Genomic DNA, 17,472 nt, shown 5'->3' with positions numbered 1-17,472 from the left:
TTTGACATTTTTACCGAAATTCATTGAATAAAACTCATATTTAACACATCAAACATTCATTATCCACTATAAATCATCAAAGCACAACCATATCATGAATGGGTAAATTTTAAACTCTAATTTCTCTTCAATCAATTGGTAGAAATAGAAAATTTAAGCTTGGGGATCTCAAAAATACGAAAATCATTAAAACGGGACAAAAACCATACCTATATAAGCCATAAAAGCTTGGCGAATGGAGCTCATCCATGGCTGCTATTTTCTGTTCTTTCCACGGTTGAAGAAGAAAGAATGAAAAAAATGATAGCTTTTATCATTTGTCTTATTAGGTTATTTTAATTAATTTACAAAATTACCCTTTTATTTCAACCAAATTTCAAAATACCAAACAAATATCCATTCACTAACTTATTAAAGGAATAATTGTCACATAAGGACTTTCAATTTAAAACTCATAACAATTAGGCACCTCATATATAAAGAACTCAACTTTTGCACTTTTTACAATTTAGTCCTTTTGACTAAATTGAGTGCTCAAACGTCAAAATTTTGAATAAAATTTTTACGAAATATTTTCATAAATTTATAGACTATAAAATATAATAAAATAAAATTTTTTTTTCGTCGGGTTTGTGGTCCCGAAACCATCGTTCGACTAGACCCAAAATCGGGCTATTACAGTGTTTGGTACCAACTTTACTTGCTAGGCCGATGAGACACTGGTGTCAATTATTACTTGAACTATCCGATGAGGCACTGGGTGCCATATTGGTGTGTTTGGTTGGATCCGTGTATCCGCCAAAGTCCGAAATTACGTTAATAGGGTGAAAAATTGAAATGTGAATTTGAGGCATTGAAATGAGAAGAATTACAATTGAAATTGGAATTGTGATAATAAGAGAAAAGTATGAAATGTATATTCATAAGTGATATAAATTTAAGTTTGAGAAAATACATTGATTTATGAATTAGTACATATGACATTAATTGTTAGGTATTTTAATATTTATGTTTTTTGTTGTTGATATGACTCGATTTATAGTAATACCATTGAGTATATCCATACTCGTCACGGTTGTTTCCGTGCATGCAGTTAGTAGAAGTCAAGTGTCTCGCTCAAGATCCAAAACAATCCCGACTCAACACAAATTTGGTGATGTATATTTTCTTTTGGATAAAAGTGGCATGTACATAGGTGTTGTTTAGTCACTTGAATATGTATATTACTTTGGGTAGTGAAGGATGATTTATAAAATTTAGATGGTTAAATGAAATAGTAAGGAAAGTACATGATATTTTGATACATGAACATTAAGTTGTTAAATGAATGAAGTTTTAATCAATTTTGAATGATGCTATGAGAGTTATTAAGTTAAAATTTTGTTAATGATATAAATAATAGTTATATGAATGTGAAATATTGGCGTTGGTTGTTTTGGTTTGAATTTGCAGGAGGTTTAGGTAAAAATAAATGTAAATGTTTGAAATTTTTATAAAAAAAAAATAAATTTTGGAATACTCGAACAAGTCCCGTTCTACTTTTAATACGTGTTTGAACTTCGAGAGTTCAAGATAGTGACTTAATTATTATATTATACCATAAAAGTTATATTAATTGTAAATTATTCGCAAGTTGTCTGATATGTCCGGTAATGCCTCATAACCTCGTTCCGGTAACGGTTTGGGGTTAAGAGGTGTTACAATTTCCTTGCATTAGAAACCTTACCAATTGCCATACCTTAGCATGGTCTTACATGGTATCCTTGAACCCTAATGTCATGACATTTGTCTCCTACACATTTCTAAGGTTCAACCGAGACTTTCTGAAATTTCTTCTCCGTCAATTCATGCTTAAGTCTTCTTTGAATAATTTCATAAAATAAATTTACACATGCTGGAAATTAACAACATTAACATAAAATAATAGAATATTGCATTTATTTACCGCAAACTTACCTCGAAACAAAATACGATCAACTATATCGATTTAGTCCACTATCTTTTTCTTTCCTTGGTCTAACTCCGGATTTTGTTCTTCTTGATCTATAATAAAAAAATTAGCTTATTTAATACTCACATTTATTAAAACAGTCCTTGACCCAAACTTTGGAAAAATTACATTTTTGCCCCTAAACTTTCACATATTTTCACTTTTGCCCTAAGGCTCGTAATTTAAACTTCATCCTATTTTCTCATGTTTTATGACATGCTGATCATTTTTCCCTTCTATGACAACATCAAATTCACACTCTAACATGTACTTATGACTATTAGGTATTTTTACCGATTAAGCCCTTTTACTCGTTTTCACTTAAAACCGAGTAGCACAAGTTGTCTAACATAATTTAAAACCTTATATTCTATCATAAAACACCAAAATACACAAATTTCACCTATGGGTATTTTTCCAAATATGAACCCTAGGTTGAATTATTGCTAGAATAAGCTTAATCAAGTTATCGGGACTCAAAAAACGTAAAGATCATTAAAAACGGGGCTTGGAATCACTTACTATGGAGCTTGAAAGCTTGAAACAAACCCTAGATATGGAGAACCCTTGAAATTTCGTCCTAATGAAGAAGATGGACAAAAATTGGCTTTTAATTTTGTTTTTAATTCATTTTAATAACTAAATGACCAAAATGCCCTTACTACTAAACTTTCCAAAAATTCCATCCATGTCCAATTTTTGTCCATAGACTTATAAATTGGTCAAATTTCTATTTAAGACCTCCTCATTAATATTCCAAAGCAATTTCATACTAAAAACTTCTAGAATGCAAGTTTTGCAAATTATTCGATTTAGTCCCTAATCTCAACTTAAGCACTTTATGCATAGAATTTCATCACGAAATTTTCACACAATCATGCAATCATATCATGAACCTCAAAATAATAATAAAATAAAATTTTCTACCTCAGATTTGTGGTTTCGCAACCACTGTTCTGTTTAAGCCCTATTTCGGGATGTTACATATTTGGAGTCTAGATAATTATTGTTATGAGTAAGCGGCTCAAATAACCTTAATAAGCTAATCCAGTAGGAGAGTAATGTTACATTGTACTTTGTAAAGAGCAAAATAACTAACAGTTCGGGAAATTACAATCGAGTCCCACTTTGGCAAAGGCATCGGTTGTATTGTTGGTTCCCCTATTAATGTGGAATAAATTACTTTTATTTGAATTTTACTTGACTCGATCCTCATCCATTATCTTTGGTGGAATTTGACACAATGGTCCAATGGGACATTTTTTCTTTTCTTCTAGGGTTCTTTTTTTTTAAACAAAAATATTTTGACACTTTAATTATAAGAAAAAACAATGATATCGTAAAGTTTTCTTTTTTGTATTTTTAAGTAACTACCGCCATCGACATATATGTTAAAAATAGGATAAATTAATTAGTTCGACTGGGCACACCAAATCCTACTATAAAAGTTTTTTTGACCAAGCCAAACTTCTCCACCAATCAAAATTTTCTTTCATTTTTCTTTTTTGTTTTATTTTGGGTCATATTTCATCATTCATCTTCTTCTTTCCTTAACCAATTCCCCCTCTCCCTGCTTCTAACACCCAGAAAATTTCAAATCCCAAAAAATCTAAAATTTATTAAAAAAGCTTATTAAAACATAAAATTTTCAAATCCCAAAATAAAATACAACCAACATGCTAAATGATATATAAATCATGTGTTAAACAGTAACAAGAAGCTTGAGGGACATGAGTGCTTTCTCAATTCTCTCAAAAGCAGCTTAAGCAATATAAAGGAGAAAAAATAAAATAAAAATAAAAGCCTCGAAGAACGGTGAAAGTAATTTTCGCAAACAAACCCCTATAATAAAATAAAAGTGTCTTTATACCAAAGCTTGACTAATTGATAGTGTGTTGCTTCTCCAACCGTCTTCCAATCCTTATGAGTCCTCGAGCTCTGTAAAACAGGGAAAAGAGAAAGGGTAAGCATTTTCATGCTTAGTAAGCTTGAATAACCGGAAAGTAAACTTGCCGAGTAATTAGCATACATCCATACTTAATTCATGAAATCATTCATTATGAAATGATTTCCTATCACATGCACTCAATCAATGAGTTAGTCACATAATCATGTATCATGTAATTTAACTAGATGAGCTCATCATTCAACATTTCATTCATATATGTATATCCCATGTTAATCTCATTGAGTTTCTAGGAAATCTCGATGGAATACCCATTATCCGTCAACTCATACGAATGATCATTCCATGTAAAATTTCATCTATGCAAGCCCATTTTTGTCCAAAAATTTAGAATTTGAGCAAATTACTCTCCAAGACCTTCTAATTCATAATCTAAAGCTAATTCATACAAATTGCTTCTAGAATCCAAGTTTTTCAATTTATTCAATTTAGTCCCTAATTTTCAATTGGACACCTTATACTTAGAATTTCTTCGTGAAACTTTAACACATGCATATACTCATATTCTAGGCCTCATAATAATCATAAAATAAATATTTTGATGTCGAATTTGTGGTCCCGAAACTACTATTTCGACTAGGCCCTATTTCGGGATGTTACAATGCTAATTTAAAAGTTATTTACTTTTAGAATAAAATTTATGAATCTAATTAAGTCTAAAATTCAATTACTCAATTTAAAGTGGTTAAATTATTTACTTTAATAAAAATTAAACCATATATGTTCATTCAGTTACTTAATAGATATATTGAATTAAAATTTATCATTATAAATTAATACTTTTTATCTATTAGGGTTACATAGATAAACTAATAGAAAATTATAGTCGCCATCTTTAAAGAAGATGTCAATATAGAAAAATCAATTTATCTTGGTGTTTTAATTCATCAAATTTAATGGTTAACTATAATTCTACCTCAGATAATTTTATGTATTAATGAAAAACATATCACTCTAATGATTCTAGAATTATTTCTTATATAATATCATGTTTTGGTTTATTGAATTTTTACCATTTATGTGTTAAAGTTTTACTCATGCTATTACTATGCTATATTTTAACAATTTTTTATGTTGATATTTAAGTCATGTTTATTTATTAATGAAATAAGTATATATAGTGAGGTTTTTAAATTTTATAAATAGATTAAGAACGTGACATGTATCTTATAAAATAAAACTAAACATTTATAACATTTTCAATCCTGGTCTACAATCTCCAAAAAATGTGGAAAATTTAATCACCCATTAAATAAATTAAAAAATTATTAATTGTTTTTATTTAGGTTTAAACGTATTTAATTAGCACCTCCATTAGTGTGTTGATTTAGGGTCTATATTCGATTCATTTGGGAAAAATGTTTTAATTTTGATTTTGCTTTTAAATGGTGCCTATAAAAAATTAAAATGTGTATTTACGTATACTAATCAATTTAGTATCCATCCTCGATTTACCTAAGTCATTTTAATTTTAAACAATTATCATAACTTCAATTTCATAATTAATAAACTAAAATTTTCATTAAATTTAAAAGTAAAACTTTTAGGTAATTAATTATTATTTAACAAAATTAATTCAATATTGATATTATTTAATTAATTAAAACTTAATTGAAATAAATTAGACACGGGGTTTTAAGGCTAGTGACTATTAATTGCAAGACGTGGGCTAATGGTTGTATGTGATTATAACTCCGCCTTCCTTATGTACCCGGAAAAAGAGTCGGCCGAATTAATTAGTTTTCTGCCCGCTATTTTGCCTGTGTTAGTCTACCTTCGCTGTCGCCATTTCCCAACCTTACACGGAATTATTTACGTTTTTTTGTGTTGTTATTATAAATCGGCATTTGAATCATATATATATTTTAATTTATTTTGGTATGTCAATTTTTTGTCATAAATAATATTTAAATTATTTTTCTTTAACTGATATTTCCGTGAGTCAAATAGTTAAATTCATTTTTTCTTGTTTTAGTTCCTAAATTTTTTTATCACAAGTAATACATAAACGATTGTTTTGTTATCCATTTTACAAAAAATGTTATATTCATTAAAATATTCTAACAAATAATAGTTTACCACATCATATAAACTTAAATAATAATATTTTAATTATTTTTATATTTTTAACATTATTTCTCTTTTTATTTTTATTTTTATTTTTATAAATATGTCAATACAAACTATGCTTGAAATTCACCATATTAGGATTGAGATGATGGTAATAATTTTGTTTGTGAACTTCATCTCTTGCTTGCTTGCTCGACATGATGAGATCAAAAAAGTTATTTTCTCAATTAGAATTGATGTTTTCAGAATCAGACCGAAACAACCAATTAGATTGGTAGGGATACTGATCTAGAGATAGTTGTTTAACCAGTTCACCCATAAACTAATATAGACCAACTGAACCAAACTAAAAAAAATTAATTGGAATAGATTTTCTATTTTTTAAATATATATTTTTTATTTTTATAAATTTTTAATAATTTATTTGATTGAACAGGAAGAACCATGGGTTACAAGAATTGAGGCAATTCATGTGAGTCAAATGAGCTCCATTTAATAAATTGACTTCTATGAAATGTTTTGTGCGCAATAGTCACAAGTTTTAATCCACGACCCGTGACACAAACACTTTGAAATACATTTATCTTTCTGTTTAATGATCGAAAAAGGGTTATGAGTAGTCCTATATCCCATGCATCAAACTTTAATCAATAATAAAATTATATATGTAATTAAAACTAATAAATTACAATTTTTAAGTTGAAAATTTAAATTTATTAAATAATAATTCTAGAAGAAAAATAAACTAACATTTAGTTTTTAATTTAGTAATTTTTCAATTTGATTTTTTTTGTTCCTTTTAAAATTGGTCTTTAAATCTAGATTATTAAATGTAACATTTTGAAATCGTGTTGTATCGTTACTCAAAAGGTTTAAAATTTTAAATAATTTATTGGTTTTAAGATTTAATATATATTAAAAAATTTCTGGTAATAACTTAAATAATTTCAGTGACAGGTTTAATGAAATGAGTTAAAAAGAAAAAAAACTCTCAAAATTAAAAACGATGATAGAAACAAATTTAGAAATCAGAAAAAGTAGTAAAATGAATGAGTAAATGATAGACTATAGAAAAAAAGAAAAGAAAAATCCGAAAGTAAATATATGGCACAAGAAAATTGATAGGAATATCAAAGCGAAATCCAGTTCATGGTATTTTCATGAGCCAACAAAGCAATGGCAGACCCCACTTTATCCACTCAACTCCAACGTGTCTCTAAACTATTGACCAATATCTCATCCACGCAATCTTCTTGCTTTCCATAAAGAAAAATCTTCGTCTCTCATTTCAAGCACACAAGTCTAGCCACCCACCAATCTGTCATTATCCCTCAACCATACGCCAAAATATGGCAGCCACTTTTGTAAGCCCATCAACCGTCGTTGGTCTCGGTGGCACCGCCACCTGTATGTCATCCCCGCCGATGAAAACCCGCCTCTCTTCAGGTTCGTACCCACCTTCGCTTAGGCTGTAAAACGCACATTACGAGTTAGCATGTACGAAATTAATTGACATTTTAACACTAAACATGCATATTTAGAGAAACCGTTTTGATTTAGTGAATTACGTACCTTGCAGGGTTTCTGAAATCTGGGGTGACGGCTAGGAACCCTTTGAGGCTGGCTGGTGCTTGTGGGGGCAAGTTTACTTGGTAAGTAATTTTGGTTAGTTTTGGATTATTTAATTAAAATTAATGGTGGTATTTTGATGTTTAAACATGGGGGAAGCTTCGAGAGAGACTGGCTACGAAGGGACTTTAACGTGATAGGATTTGGACTGATTGGGTGGATAGCACCATCTAGCATACCGGCCATCGATGGGAAGAGCTTGACTGGCCTTTTCTTTGAAAGCATTGGAACTGAGCTCGCTCACTTCCCTACACCTCCGCCACTTACCTCTCAATTCTGGTAACCATCACTAATTACTTTATTATTATTTTTTATCTCCCTCACCTCGATAATATTAGACACGAAAAAATATAGTATAAAAATAATTAAAGTGCCATATAACATTACAAAAATATGTTAATATATATAAATTATTAGCTTGTAAAAGATTATATAAATAAGTGAATTCTTGCTACAAAATATTTTAATGGGCTTTCTACGGATGGGTTTTCTATTAATAGTTAGATCTTATTTAAGCCCAATTCTAACCCATAAGTAAAATAGTTAATACCCAAATGCATAGTTTTGTCGAATTTTAAAGCCCAACCTGGTAGCTCAGTGTAGCAATATTATAAAATAAAATAAAATTTGTTGGCAGGAAAACCATCCCACAACCAGATTCAAAAACAAAATACGCAATGATCTGTTTTTATATAATATACTTTTATGAGTAAAATTAACAAATGTTCATATGTTGGGGTTTTGATCAAATGAGCAGGTTGTGGTTGGTATTATGGCACCTAGGACTGTTCATCACTCTTACTTTTGGACAAATTGGGTTCAAAGGAAGGAATGAGGATTACTTCAAATACTAATCTCCTTCTTCTTTATCTTTATTTGTAATCTTTTCTTAAATCATATTTTGTGGGTTCTTTTTTCCTTTTGAATCTCCCCTTCCCCTCTCTTTCTTTAAAACAATTGTTCTCTTTGCCTTCCTTTCCATTGTGTAAACTTATATTAATCTCAACCCAAGTCTTAACTACTTTTTTTTTTTTTTTTACCTTTTATGGTTGGATTTGATTTTACTGACATCCTCCAAAACACATTTTAATGTCAATTTCAAAATGATTTATTTTTTTCATGTTCATCATTTTAATTCATCATCTTTTGAAATCGATATTAAAATGTATTAATTCATCATTTATGTATATATATAAATTTTATTAATAAGCGTCTTAGAGATATGTTTCTAAAATTATTCCGCACAATGTACATTTATATCCAAAGTATTATTTAAAAGAAATGAAAAATTATCAATGATTTTATTTAATAAACTATTATTGTTAGTATGATATTGGAATAAATATCAAATTCATACATAAATTTTGTTTTATTATGCATTTTGATATATGAACTTTGATTCTGGGCAATTATATGCACGAGAGTTGAATTGCCGTTCATATACATATGTGAAACTTTAGTTTTGATTTAATTGTACACATTCAAATAAATAGATACATACATTTATTTTTATATTAAGTTAATATAATAGTTCGTGTATACAAAGTGGTGTTAATTTAATAATGTTATAAGTGATTTTTAAAATTGAATCAAATAATAATTTTATGAATAAAAGTATACAAAATCTAAGTTTATATATAATCTTAATTTGTTACTTCGTATTACGCATCTATCAATTTACTAAGAATATTTATTGTTAGTATGAAAATATTGCGACACTCACGACGACTCTTTTAGTAGATATCAAAATTAGGTGGATAGCTTTTTTTTTTTTTTGAGGACCCTCAAATAAGCCATCAATCTATACTTAAATAAAAGTTAACTAAATTTATTTTTATACCACTGGAACACGAATTTAATTTAAAATGTTTATTTTAAAAATAAAATTATAAGAATATTTTTATTTTAAATAAAACCATATAATAAATGTGTTTAAAAATGATAATAATATTTAATACCGCATCACAAGTCCATTAGAATTTGTTACACCACAGCTTGGGTGGAAAAATAATATTTTTATATAAATTTTATATTTTGAAAATTAATAGAGCATTGAAAAATAGAAATGAATAAGGTGAACCTGTTTTAATTACGAAAAGTTGTATAAGTAGCTTAATTAAAACTTTTAAATGGTTTTTTAAATATTTTTAGGTAGATTTTTAGAAATTTATTTATAAAAATTAATTTTTTATAAAAAGATGAGATAAAAACAAACGATATTTTAGTTAAATTAGTAACATTAAATATTAAAAATATTATATTTTAAATTCAAATCTAGTATATATTTTATATAAAAATGTTTTTTACTAAAAATAATAAAAAAAAATAAAAGTTGAGAACTGGATTGATGAATCATCAAAGCATATAAAGAAATGGATATAAAATAGATAAATAGCGCAGAATTGAAAAGGTTGGTTGTGATGTTACTCTAATTGTTATAAGGGTAGGCAAAATAATAAAATTTCAGTTAAAAGTAGCCGTTGAATATCCGATCCTGGAAACGTATCAGAGCAGACCTCGAGAACAGCGACGCTTGCGTCAAAAATAAACAGACACAACACAACGCCATCTTTCCTCCTTACCCACTTTGGATGGCATCCATACTCAACCCTCACTTTTGTCTTTTACCCTTCAATTTACGCCATTATGGTAGTTCTTCTCGTTATTACAGTTCCATGAAAAGTTACTACTAATAGTATAAAAATATTAATTTTATCATCCAACAAAAAGAAAATAAAAGAAATCAAACGCAAAACATTTACTTCATTTCATGCAATTTAATATTAAATTATTGGTCCAAAAGAATGTGCTTTGATAGGGTTTTGTTACTTGCTGAAAATCTTAATTAATGTAATTTAAATAAACGATAAATATTATAATCATCAACCTATCACATATTGTTTGATATATTCTTTGTTTATGTGTTAAGAGAAAGAAGACGAAAATTAAAAACAATTTGAGCCGTTAGTAGGGTCCCTGCGGCCTCAGTCATGCCCATAACTCTCCTTCCAATACATTTCTCAATTTTCATTTTTATTGACTCATTGATTGACTGGATGTGTGGTCCACAATTATTACTCTCAACTTTTCTCTATTTCCAAAATGCCCCTTCTTCTATTTTATACTTTTTCCCATGAACCCATTTATCACAATTCTTTTCTCCTCAATGCCTCCAATTACTTTCAAAAAAATCCCTCCAATTGTTTCACTTTCCATTTACCATTTAGGTTGTTTTAAATCTCCATTTTACATATCAATGTAATTTAATACGAAATTTCACCTGCTTTCATGTTTTTTTTTCCCTTCAAATCCATTCTCACTCTTTTTTATATTGGGACAAACCTCAAAATTACAAAAAAATTTGTTCCAATATAGAATTTTAGATATCAACTTTTATTTTAACACAATTATCAATAAAGTATTATTTTAAGTTTTCATATTTTATAGATAAATAATTGTATTTATCTAATATAATTTAAATATTAAATTTAAATATTAAATTTTATATTAAATCAAAAATTTAAATTTATCCTAAATTTAAACATTTTAGGAATGCAGTATATACTTGACAAACATTAATACTTGATGCACACTAAAAAGTCAAAATTTCAACATTCAACGCATACTTTGACTTTTTTTTTTTTGGGGGAGGTGGGGTAGGTTAGTAGGCAGAATTGCAAAAAGCACCCTCAATGTTTCAGGGTTTTTCATATCAGCTCTTAATTTTTTTGTTGCAATCTTAGATATCAACATTTTCTCTGACGTGGCATGACATGTCAATGTTTGACTTTTTTGTAATATTTTCAATTTTCTTTTTATAAATTAAGCTTTTTAAAAAAATTGTAAATTTTATATAAGATATTTATATTTTTAAAATTTAAGTTTTGAATTTATATAAATATTTATTGCTTTTTAAAGTTTCTATTTTTTTATTTTTAAAATAAATTTAACCTAAAACGCCACATAAACCATGTCATCAACTAATAACCAATTTATCATTACTTTTTAAATATAAAATATTGCTAAAAGCAAAAGTTTTTAACATATTTTTTAACTAAAAGCAAAAGCAGAGCCAAAAGTGTCATTCCACGTGGCACAAAAAGTTGACCATTGACTTACGGTTTCGTCAATTTTAACCTCACTTAAAACCTTTTGCAACGTTGCAGGTGGCATTGCAACAAAAGAAAATGTAAGGGCTAATTGGAAAAAACCCCGAAACATTGAGAGTGATTTTGCAATTATGCCTCTTAATTATAAAGAATTCTGCAAAAACTAACGACATTCATTGTGAATTTGTGGTTGTTATAAATTCATACAACAAAATTATTATTATTATTATTATAGATTCTATGTTTGATTCAAAGTTTTTTTTGACAAAGTTTGATTCAAAGTTACTATTAATAAATGGGGTACTTTTAAATCATATTTTAATTTGAAATACATTTACTCAAATAATTGAAAATTTGAATGTCTTCAGAAAATACAAATAAAAACTCATTTAAATTTCAAAAATCATGCATTGTGTAAAAAAATTCAAAAATCATATTGAAAACCACATGTTATCAGAAATAAAATTATTTTTAATTTTAATTTCCTTTTATATATTTTAATACACTGATAATATATATTTTTTATTCTATAAATAATCTTAAAAATTGTCATATGTCTTTTTAAATACTTATTTTTAAAATATTTTATTATATTCTATAGGACACTTTTAAACCTTCAACTGTACTTATAAAATCTAAAAACACATTTCTTTCAAAAAAAAAAAAATCTAAAACACATATGATAATATACCAAATATTTTCTCATAAATACAATGTCACAAAATTTCATTTCCCTATCCATAGTGATTTTCGCTATATCTTTTTCCCATTAGATATTAATTGATAAATTAAAAAAATTAAAATTAAAAATTAAAGTACTAAATTAAGTGCAAAATATAATTATATTATTTGAAAAATCTTGAATTTTTAAAATTAATCGTAAAAAAATATTCAAAATGATGTTGTAGTGAACTTAAATTTAATAAAATAATTTTAATAGCCTTAACAATTGAACCTAAAATTTAAAATTTGAAAAGGAGATAGATTTAATTCCTACAAATAAAAGTAAAGAGATTAAATTTTAATTTTGTTAAGAGTATAGGGACCTATCACATAATTTTCCTAATAAAAATTAAGGCTTAATATATAATCTGGTACTAAAGTTTGACACTTTTTCTAATGTAATACATGTGTTGTTTTTGGTCAAATGTGATACATGCATATGACAAAAGTTATATATTTTGGTACCACCTCAAGTAAATAATATTAACTTTTTAGTGTTTAATTCGTGTTTTAAAGTTAATTTGGTGAAAAATTCATAATTAGTTAACAATATTTATTAAATTGACCTTAAAACTTGAATTCATATAATTTCAACCAAACGTATTTGACAAATTAAATGAAAATTTAAATAAATTTACAATTAACACTAAAGTTATTATTTTAACAAGATCATGAAAAATCAAATATAATAATATTAGCAATAACTTTCACCAAATCAACTTTAAAATTTGAATTAAATGTTAAAAAATTAACACAATTACTTTAAAGTATTAAAATATATAACTGTATCAAATACATCCCACCAAATAACAATTATTAAGCTAAAATAATAAACCTGAATAAAAACATAAAAAATGAAAAATAAATTGATAATAATGAATGAGCAAAAAAATAAAATAAAATAAAATTGGGGTAGTATTAGGGGAGTCGAAAATAAATAGAAAAAGTTGAGATTTTCAACGTTTATTTACTCAATGCACCCAACCCTTTCTCACCACGTCCTCCTTTTCTCACTATTTTCTCTTCCTTCCTTTCCCTCTTAAGTTTTCTGAACGAAAGCCAAAAAGACAAAAACAAATTTACTTGAAAAGCAAAGTCTTTCTCTCATTCAAATCTTTCAACAATCGCATTTTGGTTTTGTGTTTTTTCCCTGATGTTTGTGTCTTTTGATCTGTAAAAATCCTTAAGGAGAAGAAGAATATTTGATTGTCCGCTTTCTTTGCTTTCTTTGATGAATTCAAGGCAATAAGTTGAGGACTTGCCACTAAAGCAAACCATGCTCATTGCTTTCTTTCATCATCTTTTTTCGCTCCCTCTACTTGTCATGTTTAAAACTTTCCATCGTTTTAAAAATCAAAACAAATATCTTCAAATCTTTATTCTTTGCTCAAAATTCCTATGAGATCCTCTGCCATTATTTGTAGTATATTTTGCCTCTGCCATTATTTGTAGTATATTTGGTTTGCAAATACTTTTAAAGTCTTTACATTGGGTCATCAAGTTTGAGATTTTGAGGCGAAATTCTTGCGAGAATCATATATATATAACTTACAATGTCATGGCAACCACACCAAAACGTGGAGGGAAAAGGTAAAAGGGTGTGTAAGATTAGGAAACGAGGTTGCTCGTCATCTTCATCGTCATCGTTGATCCAAAAATACAGATTCAAGCGTGCAATTTTGGTGCAAAAAAGAGCTGGATCAACCACCCCTGTTCCTACATGGATAACGGCTACAACCAAGTCACCGTCTTTAGCAATCCCAAGTGTTGAATTTCCCTCCAAAGGTTCACCAAAGAATGTTTCTAAAACCAAAGAAGTCTCAGTTTCCGCCAGAAAACTTGCCGCCACTTTGTGGGAGAGTAATAAAATCCCTTCCCCACAAGCTATGGAAGATTTGGAGAAGACAGATAGGAGGAGAAAACCGCCCATAGTTGCCAAAATGCCTCATAGTTTGCCGCCCAGTTTGTCTGATCCCTCTTATACTCCTATTTCAGAGGTGGGATTCTTTTGCTTTTTCTAAATTTCAAGATTTCGATGACCTTTGCCCCCTAAAAATCCTTACTGAAAGTTTTGAATTTTACAGAAAATGGACCGACCCAGAATCAAAGCTCATAAGAGAAGATCTTCAGTTGTTTCTCCAAAGCTTCAATTAACTGCTTTGGACTCTGTTGGCAATGCCAGTCTAATGGAGGTGATGGAACAATTTTGAAAATCTTTTTCCTTTGCGCTTAATTTTCCGTCCCCCTTTTCTCTTTCAGTGAGGGATTCTTAGGTGTCATTTTCAGCAACTACATGTCGTTTTTTATTTTTCTTCCCCTCTAAATGGGTCTTTCTTCAATATTTGTTTCTGGGAATTCATATTTTTTAACTGGGTAAAATTTTAATAAAACCTTGATAATGACATCTGCAAAGAAATACTCACAATTTCATTTTCAGCAAGGTATTTGTATTAGATGTGGTTCTTAAGGTTTTTGAATTGCTAACCAACAGTCAGTTTTTCACTTGAGAATTTACTGCTTTAAACGTGGAGTCGAATCCTTAATGTTGCAGATTGAAGCTCACTCTAGAGGTAATGATCATCACGGATGCATAACTGGGATCGGAACTCGTTTAAAGGATGTTCGAAATAGCCTTGCCACTTCGAAAGAACTCTTGAAAGTTTTGAATCATGTATGCGGACTCGAAGATCGAAATTCATCCAGCATGTCCCTTATATCTGCCCTACGTGTTGAACTTGATCGAGCTCGCGTCGAAGTTGATCAGTTGATCCGTGAGCGACGATCTAATTGTGATGAAACAGAGTACCTAATGAGGTGTTTTGCAGAAGAAAAAGCAGCCTGGAAGAGAAAGGAGCGTGAAAGAATCCGTGATGCCATAGCATGCGTAGCGGAAGAGCTCGAGGTGGAGAAGAAACTCCGGAGGCAAACAGAGAGATTGAACAAGAAGCTCGGAAAAGAATTGGCAGATACAAATGCATCTCTGTCAAAGGCAACGAAAGAGCTCAAGAGTGAGAAGAGGGCAAAGGAAATGTTGGAGCAAGTCTGTGATGAGTTAGCTAAAGGAATGGGAGAAGATCGAGCCACAGCTGAAGAACTGAAAAGAGAGACAGCTAAAGTGAGGGAAGAAGTGGAGAAGGAACGGGAAATGCTTCATTTTGCCGATGTTTTACGAGAGGAGCGAGTTCAGATGAAGCTTTCGGAGGCTAAACATCATTTCGAGGAGAAGAATGCTGTTGTCGAGAAGTTGAGAAATGAACTCGAGACATACCTAGGAACCAAAATTGATGGAGAAAACGGCAATGGTTCCCCGAATCTGCAGAGGATAAAAGAGCTCGAAGCTTATTTGAAGAATATCAATTTTGGGAACTATCAAGCAGCCAAAAAAGATGTGGATAAAGGTGAAATTATGGTGAATGGAGAAGAGTGTGAAGCTGATGACTCAGCTGATAGCGACCTTCACTCCATTGAATTAAACATGGACAACAATGACAAGAGCTACAAGTGGAGTTATGCTTGCGGAAATCGTGTTGAAGGTGAATCAAAGAGGATTCCTACCATCAGAAAAGAAAATAAGGGTACGAAATCTCGATCAGAAAAACTTTCATGGGGAAGTATTTGCTTAGAAAGAGGAAGTTCAGACTCTGCAGACTGGGATTATGAAGATGAAATAAAAAGATATAAATCAGTGAAGAGTCTTAGAGATCACATATTATCTAGCAACAAAATAGCACCCATTGGAGGCTTTTCGAGTCCGACCCGGCAATGGAGCCAATCCATGCATTTCCAGGAGCCTTGCAGCAACGGTTCACCGGTGTTGAAGGGTGATGATTTGAAACAACCTAAGGTAGTAAGCACCCGAGGTGAAGGCCGAACTTCAATAAGCTAAGAAAAGAGGCATCTTTATCATTATTATTTTTCATCATTAGCTGTTAACTACTTTGTTTATGTTCATCAATTGCCAAGCTTCCAGAAAACCAGACTGTAGATAGACTTTCAAGACTCTATGAATTTGATATAATTTATGGATACAAATTAGTGCTACGAGTTCACAGTTTGGCAAAATCTTAATTTTAATTTTGGTTCAAATTCCGACTCTCAAAGTCCAACAACGATGACCAAACCACGACTCAATTATGAAATAATGACGACTCAAATGAGAACTATTTAGACAGATTAAGTTAATGATTGAGACAGGATTAAGACTAACCAGTATATAATACTCCAAGAAATTGACAGAAAAAGAAAAGAAAAGAAAGAATACTGTATGTTTTATTTGTCAATTATTTCCAACATGTTAGTTGGTATTCTATATAAATTACATATCAAGTCGACATCATCCATGTGAGTTAATCCCCATCAAATAGTGTTGATTTGAATGTCTTTCCAACATACATTTTGACAAGAAATCCAACAGCTCACATGGGTTGTATCATAACTCAACATTGTCCTCTTCTTTCTCCAGGCCGGCCTTAAGGATGTTATTCTCGCAAGTCTCATCTTGAATCATTAGAACAACATGCATTTGCTGAACATCATTGAAGTGATGTTCATTCTATGCTAACCCATCCAAAGGTTGTTTAATAAACAAGGCTCAACCTATATTCATATAAACAAGGGTCAATTCTTGTATAACTATAACAGTCCATTGGTTGGAACTTAAAAAAAAAATGGTGCTTTTAATAAACAAATTTCTCAACGTTTCTCACTCCTCTCTTTCATCCATCATAACTGTTTTTTCATCTTTCTTTTCTTCGTTGACAACCGCACTGTTTCGTGTTCATTTCATTGTTGCCTGCCATTTGTTCGCTGCCATTCCTAACCCTTCACTTACGTTCGTGGGAACCAACATCTTTCGCATAATATGCAACATTACGATTTCTCATATCTAATTACAGTTTGAACTTTTCTCACATTTTTTTTTCATTTTAATTAATAAAACAGTTCAGAACCATAAATTCCAAGAACATCCTTCCTGGCAGTTTATG

The 17,472-nt window shown here is 29.5% G+C and overlaps 2 protein-coding genes across 3 annotated transcripts; both read left to right on the top strand.

Annotated features, from left to right (window-relative positions):
- The first annotated feature begins 7,293 nt into the window (after window positions 1-7,293).
- LOC108452029 (photosystem I subunit O-like) lies at window positions 7,294-8,676 on the top strand. The gene is made up of 4 exons (XM_017749758.2): window positions 7,294-7,472; window positions 7,606-7,678; window positions 7,755-7,934; window positions 8,413-8,676. The coding sequence occupies exons 1-4, from the start codon at window positions 7,376-7,378 to the stop codon at window positions 8,507-8,509; spliced, it is 447 nt and encodes a 148-aa protein (XP_017605247.2). The 5' UTR covers window positions 7,294-7,375; the 3' UTR covers window positions 8,510-8,676.
- A 4,780-nt stretch (window positions 8,677-13,456) lies between these two features.
- LOC108450095 (uncharacterized) lies at window positions 13,457-16,519 on the top strand. Of its 2 annotated transcripts, XM_017747555.2 has the most exons (3): window positions 13,457-14,484; window positions 14,572-14,679; window positions 15,039-16,519. In XM_017747555.2, the coding sequence occupies exons 1-3, from the start codon at window positions 14,041-14,043 to the stop codon at window positions 16,371-16,373; spliced, it is 1,887 nt and encodes a 628-aa protein (XP_017603044.1). In that variant the 5' UTR covers window positions 13,457-14,040; the 3' UTR covers window positions 16,374-16,519. The 2 variants fall into 2 exon arrangements, with proteins under 2 accessions (XP_017603044.1, XP_017603045.1); XM_017747556.2 differs by lacking the exon at window positions 14,572-14,679.
- The last annotated feature ends 953 nt before the right edge of the window (window positions 16,520-17,472 follow it).

The sequence above is a fragment of the Gossypium arboreum genome, chromosome 5 (assembly GCF_025698485.1).
Source record: "Gossypium arboreum isolate Shixiya-1 chromosome 5, ASM2569848v2, whole genome shotgun sequence".
Taxonomy (NCBI): Eukaryota; Viridiplantae; Streptophyta; class Magnoliopsida; order Malvales; family Malvaceae; genus Gossypium; species Gossypium arboreum.
The sequence above is the reverse complement of the archived record's forward strand: the minus strand, read 5'-3'. Positions and strand labels throughout refer to the sequence as shown.

Excerpts from the sequence above, each read along its gene's own strand:
- LOC108452029 (XM_017749758.2), top strand. The coding sequence starts at position 7,376 with ATGGCAGCCACTTTTGTAAGCCCATCAACCGTCGTTGGTCTCGGTGGC. Across the intron at positions 7,679-7,754 it reads TGTGGGGGCAAGTTTACTTG|CTTCGAGAGAGACTGGCTAC; the intron begins GTAAGTAATTTT and ends ACATGGGGGAAG. Across the intron at positions 7,935-8,412 it reads CCACTTACCTCTCAATTCTG|GTTGTGGTTGGTATTATGGC; the intron begins GTAACCATCACT and ends TCAAATGAGCAG.
- LOC108450095 (XM_017747555.2), top strand. The coding sequence starts at position 14,041 with ATGTCATGGCAACCACACCAAAACGTGGAGGGAAAAGGTAAAAGGGTG. Across the intron at positions 14,485-14,571 it reads CTTATACTCCTATTTCAGAG|AAAATGGACCGACCCAGAAT; the intron begins GTGGGATTCTTT and ends TGAATTTTACAG. Across the intron at positions 14,680-15,038 it reads GCAATGCCAGTCTAATGGAG|ATTGAAGCTCACTCTAGAGG; the intron begins GTGATGGAACAA and ends TTAATGTTGCAG.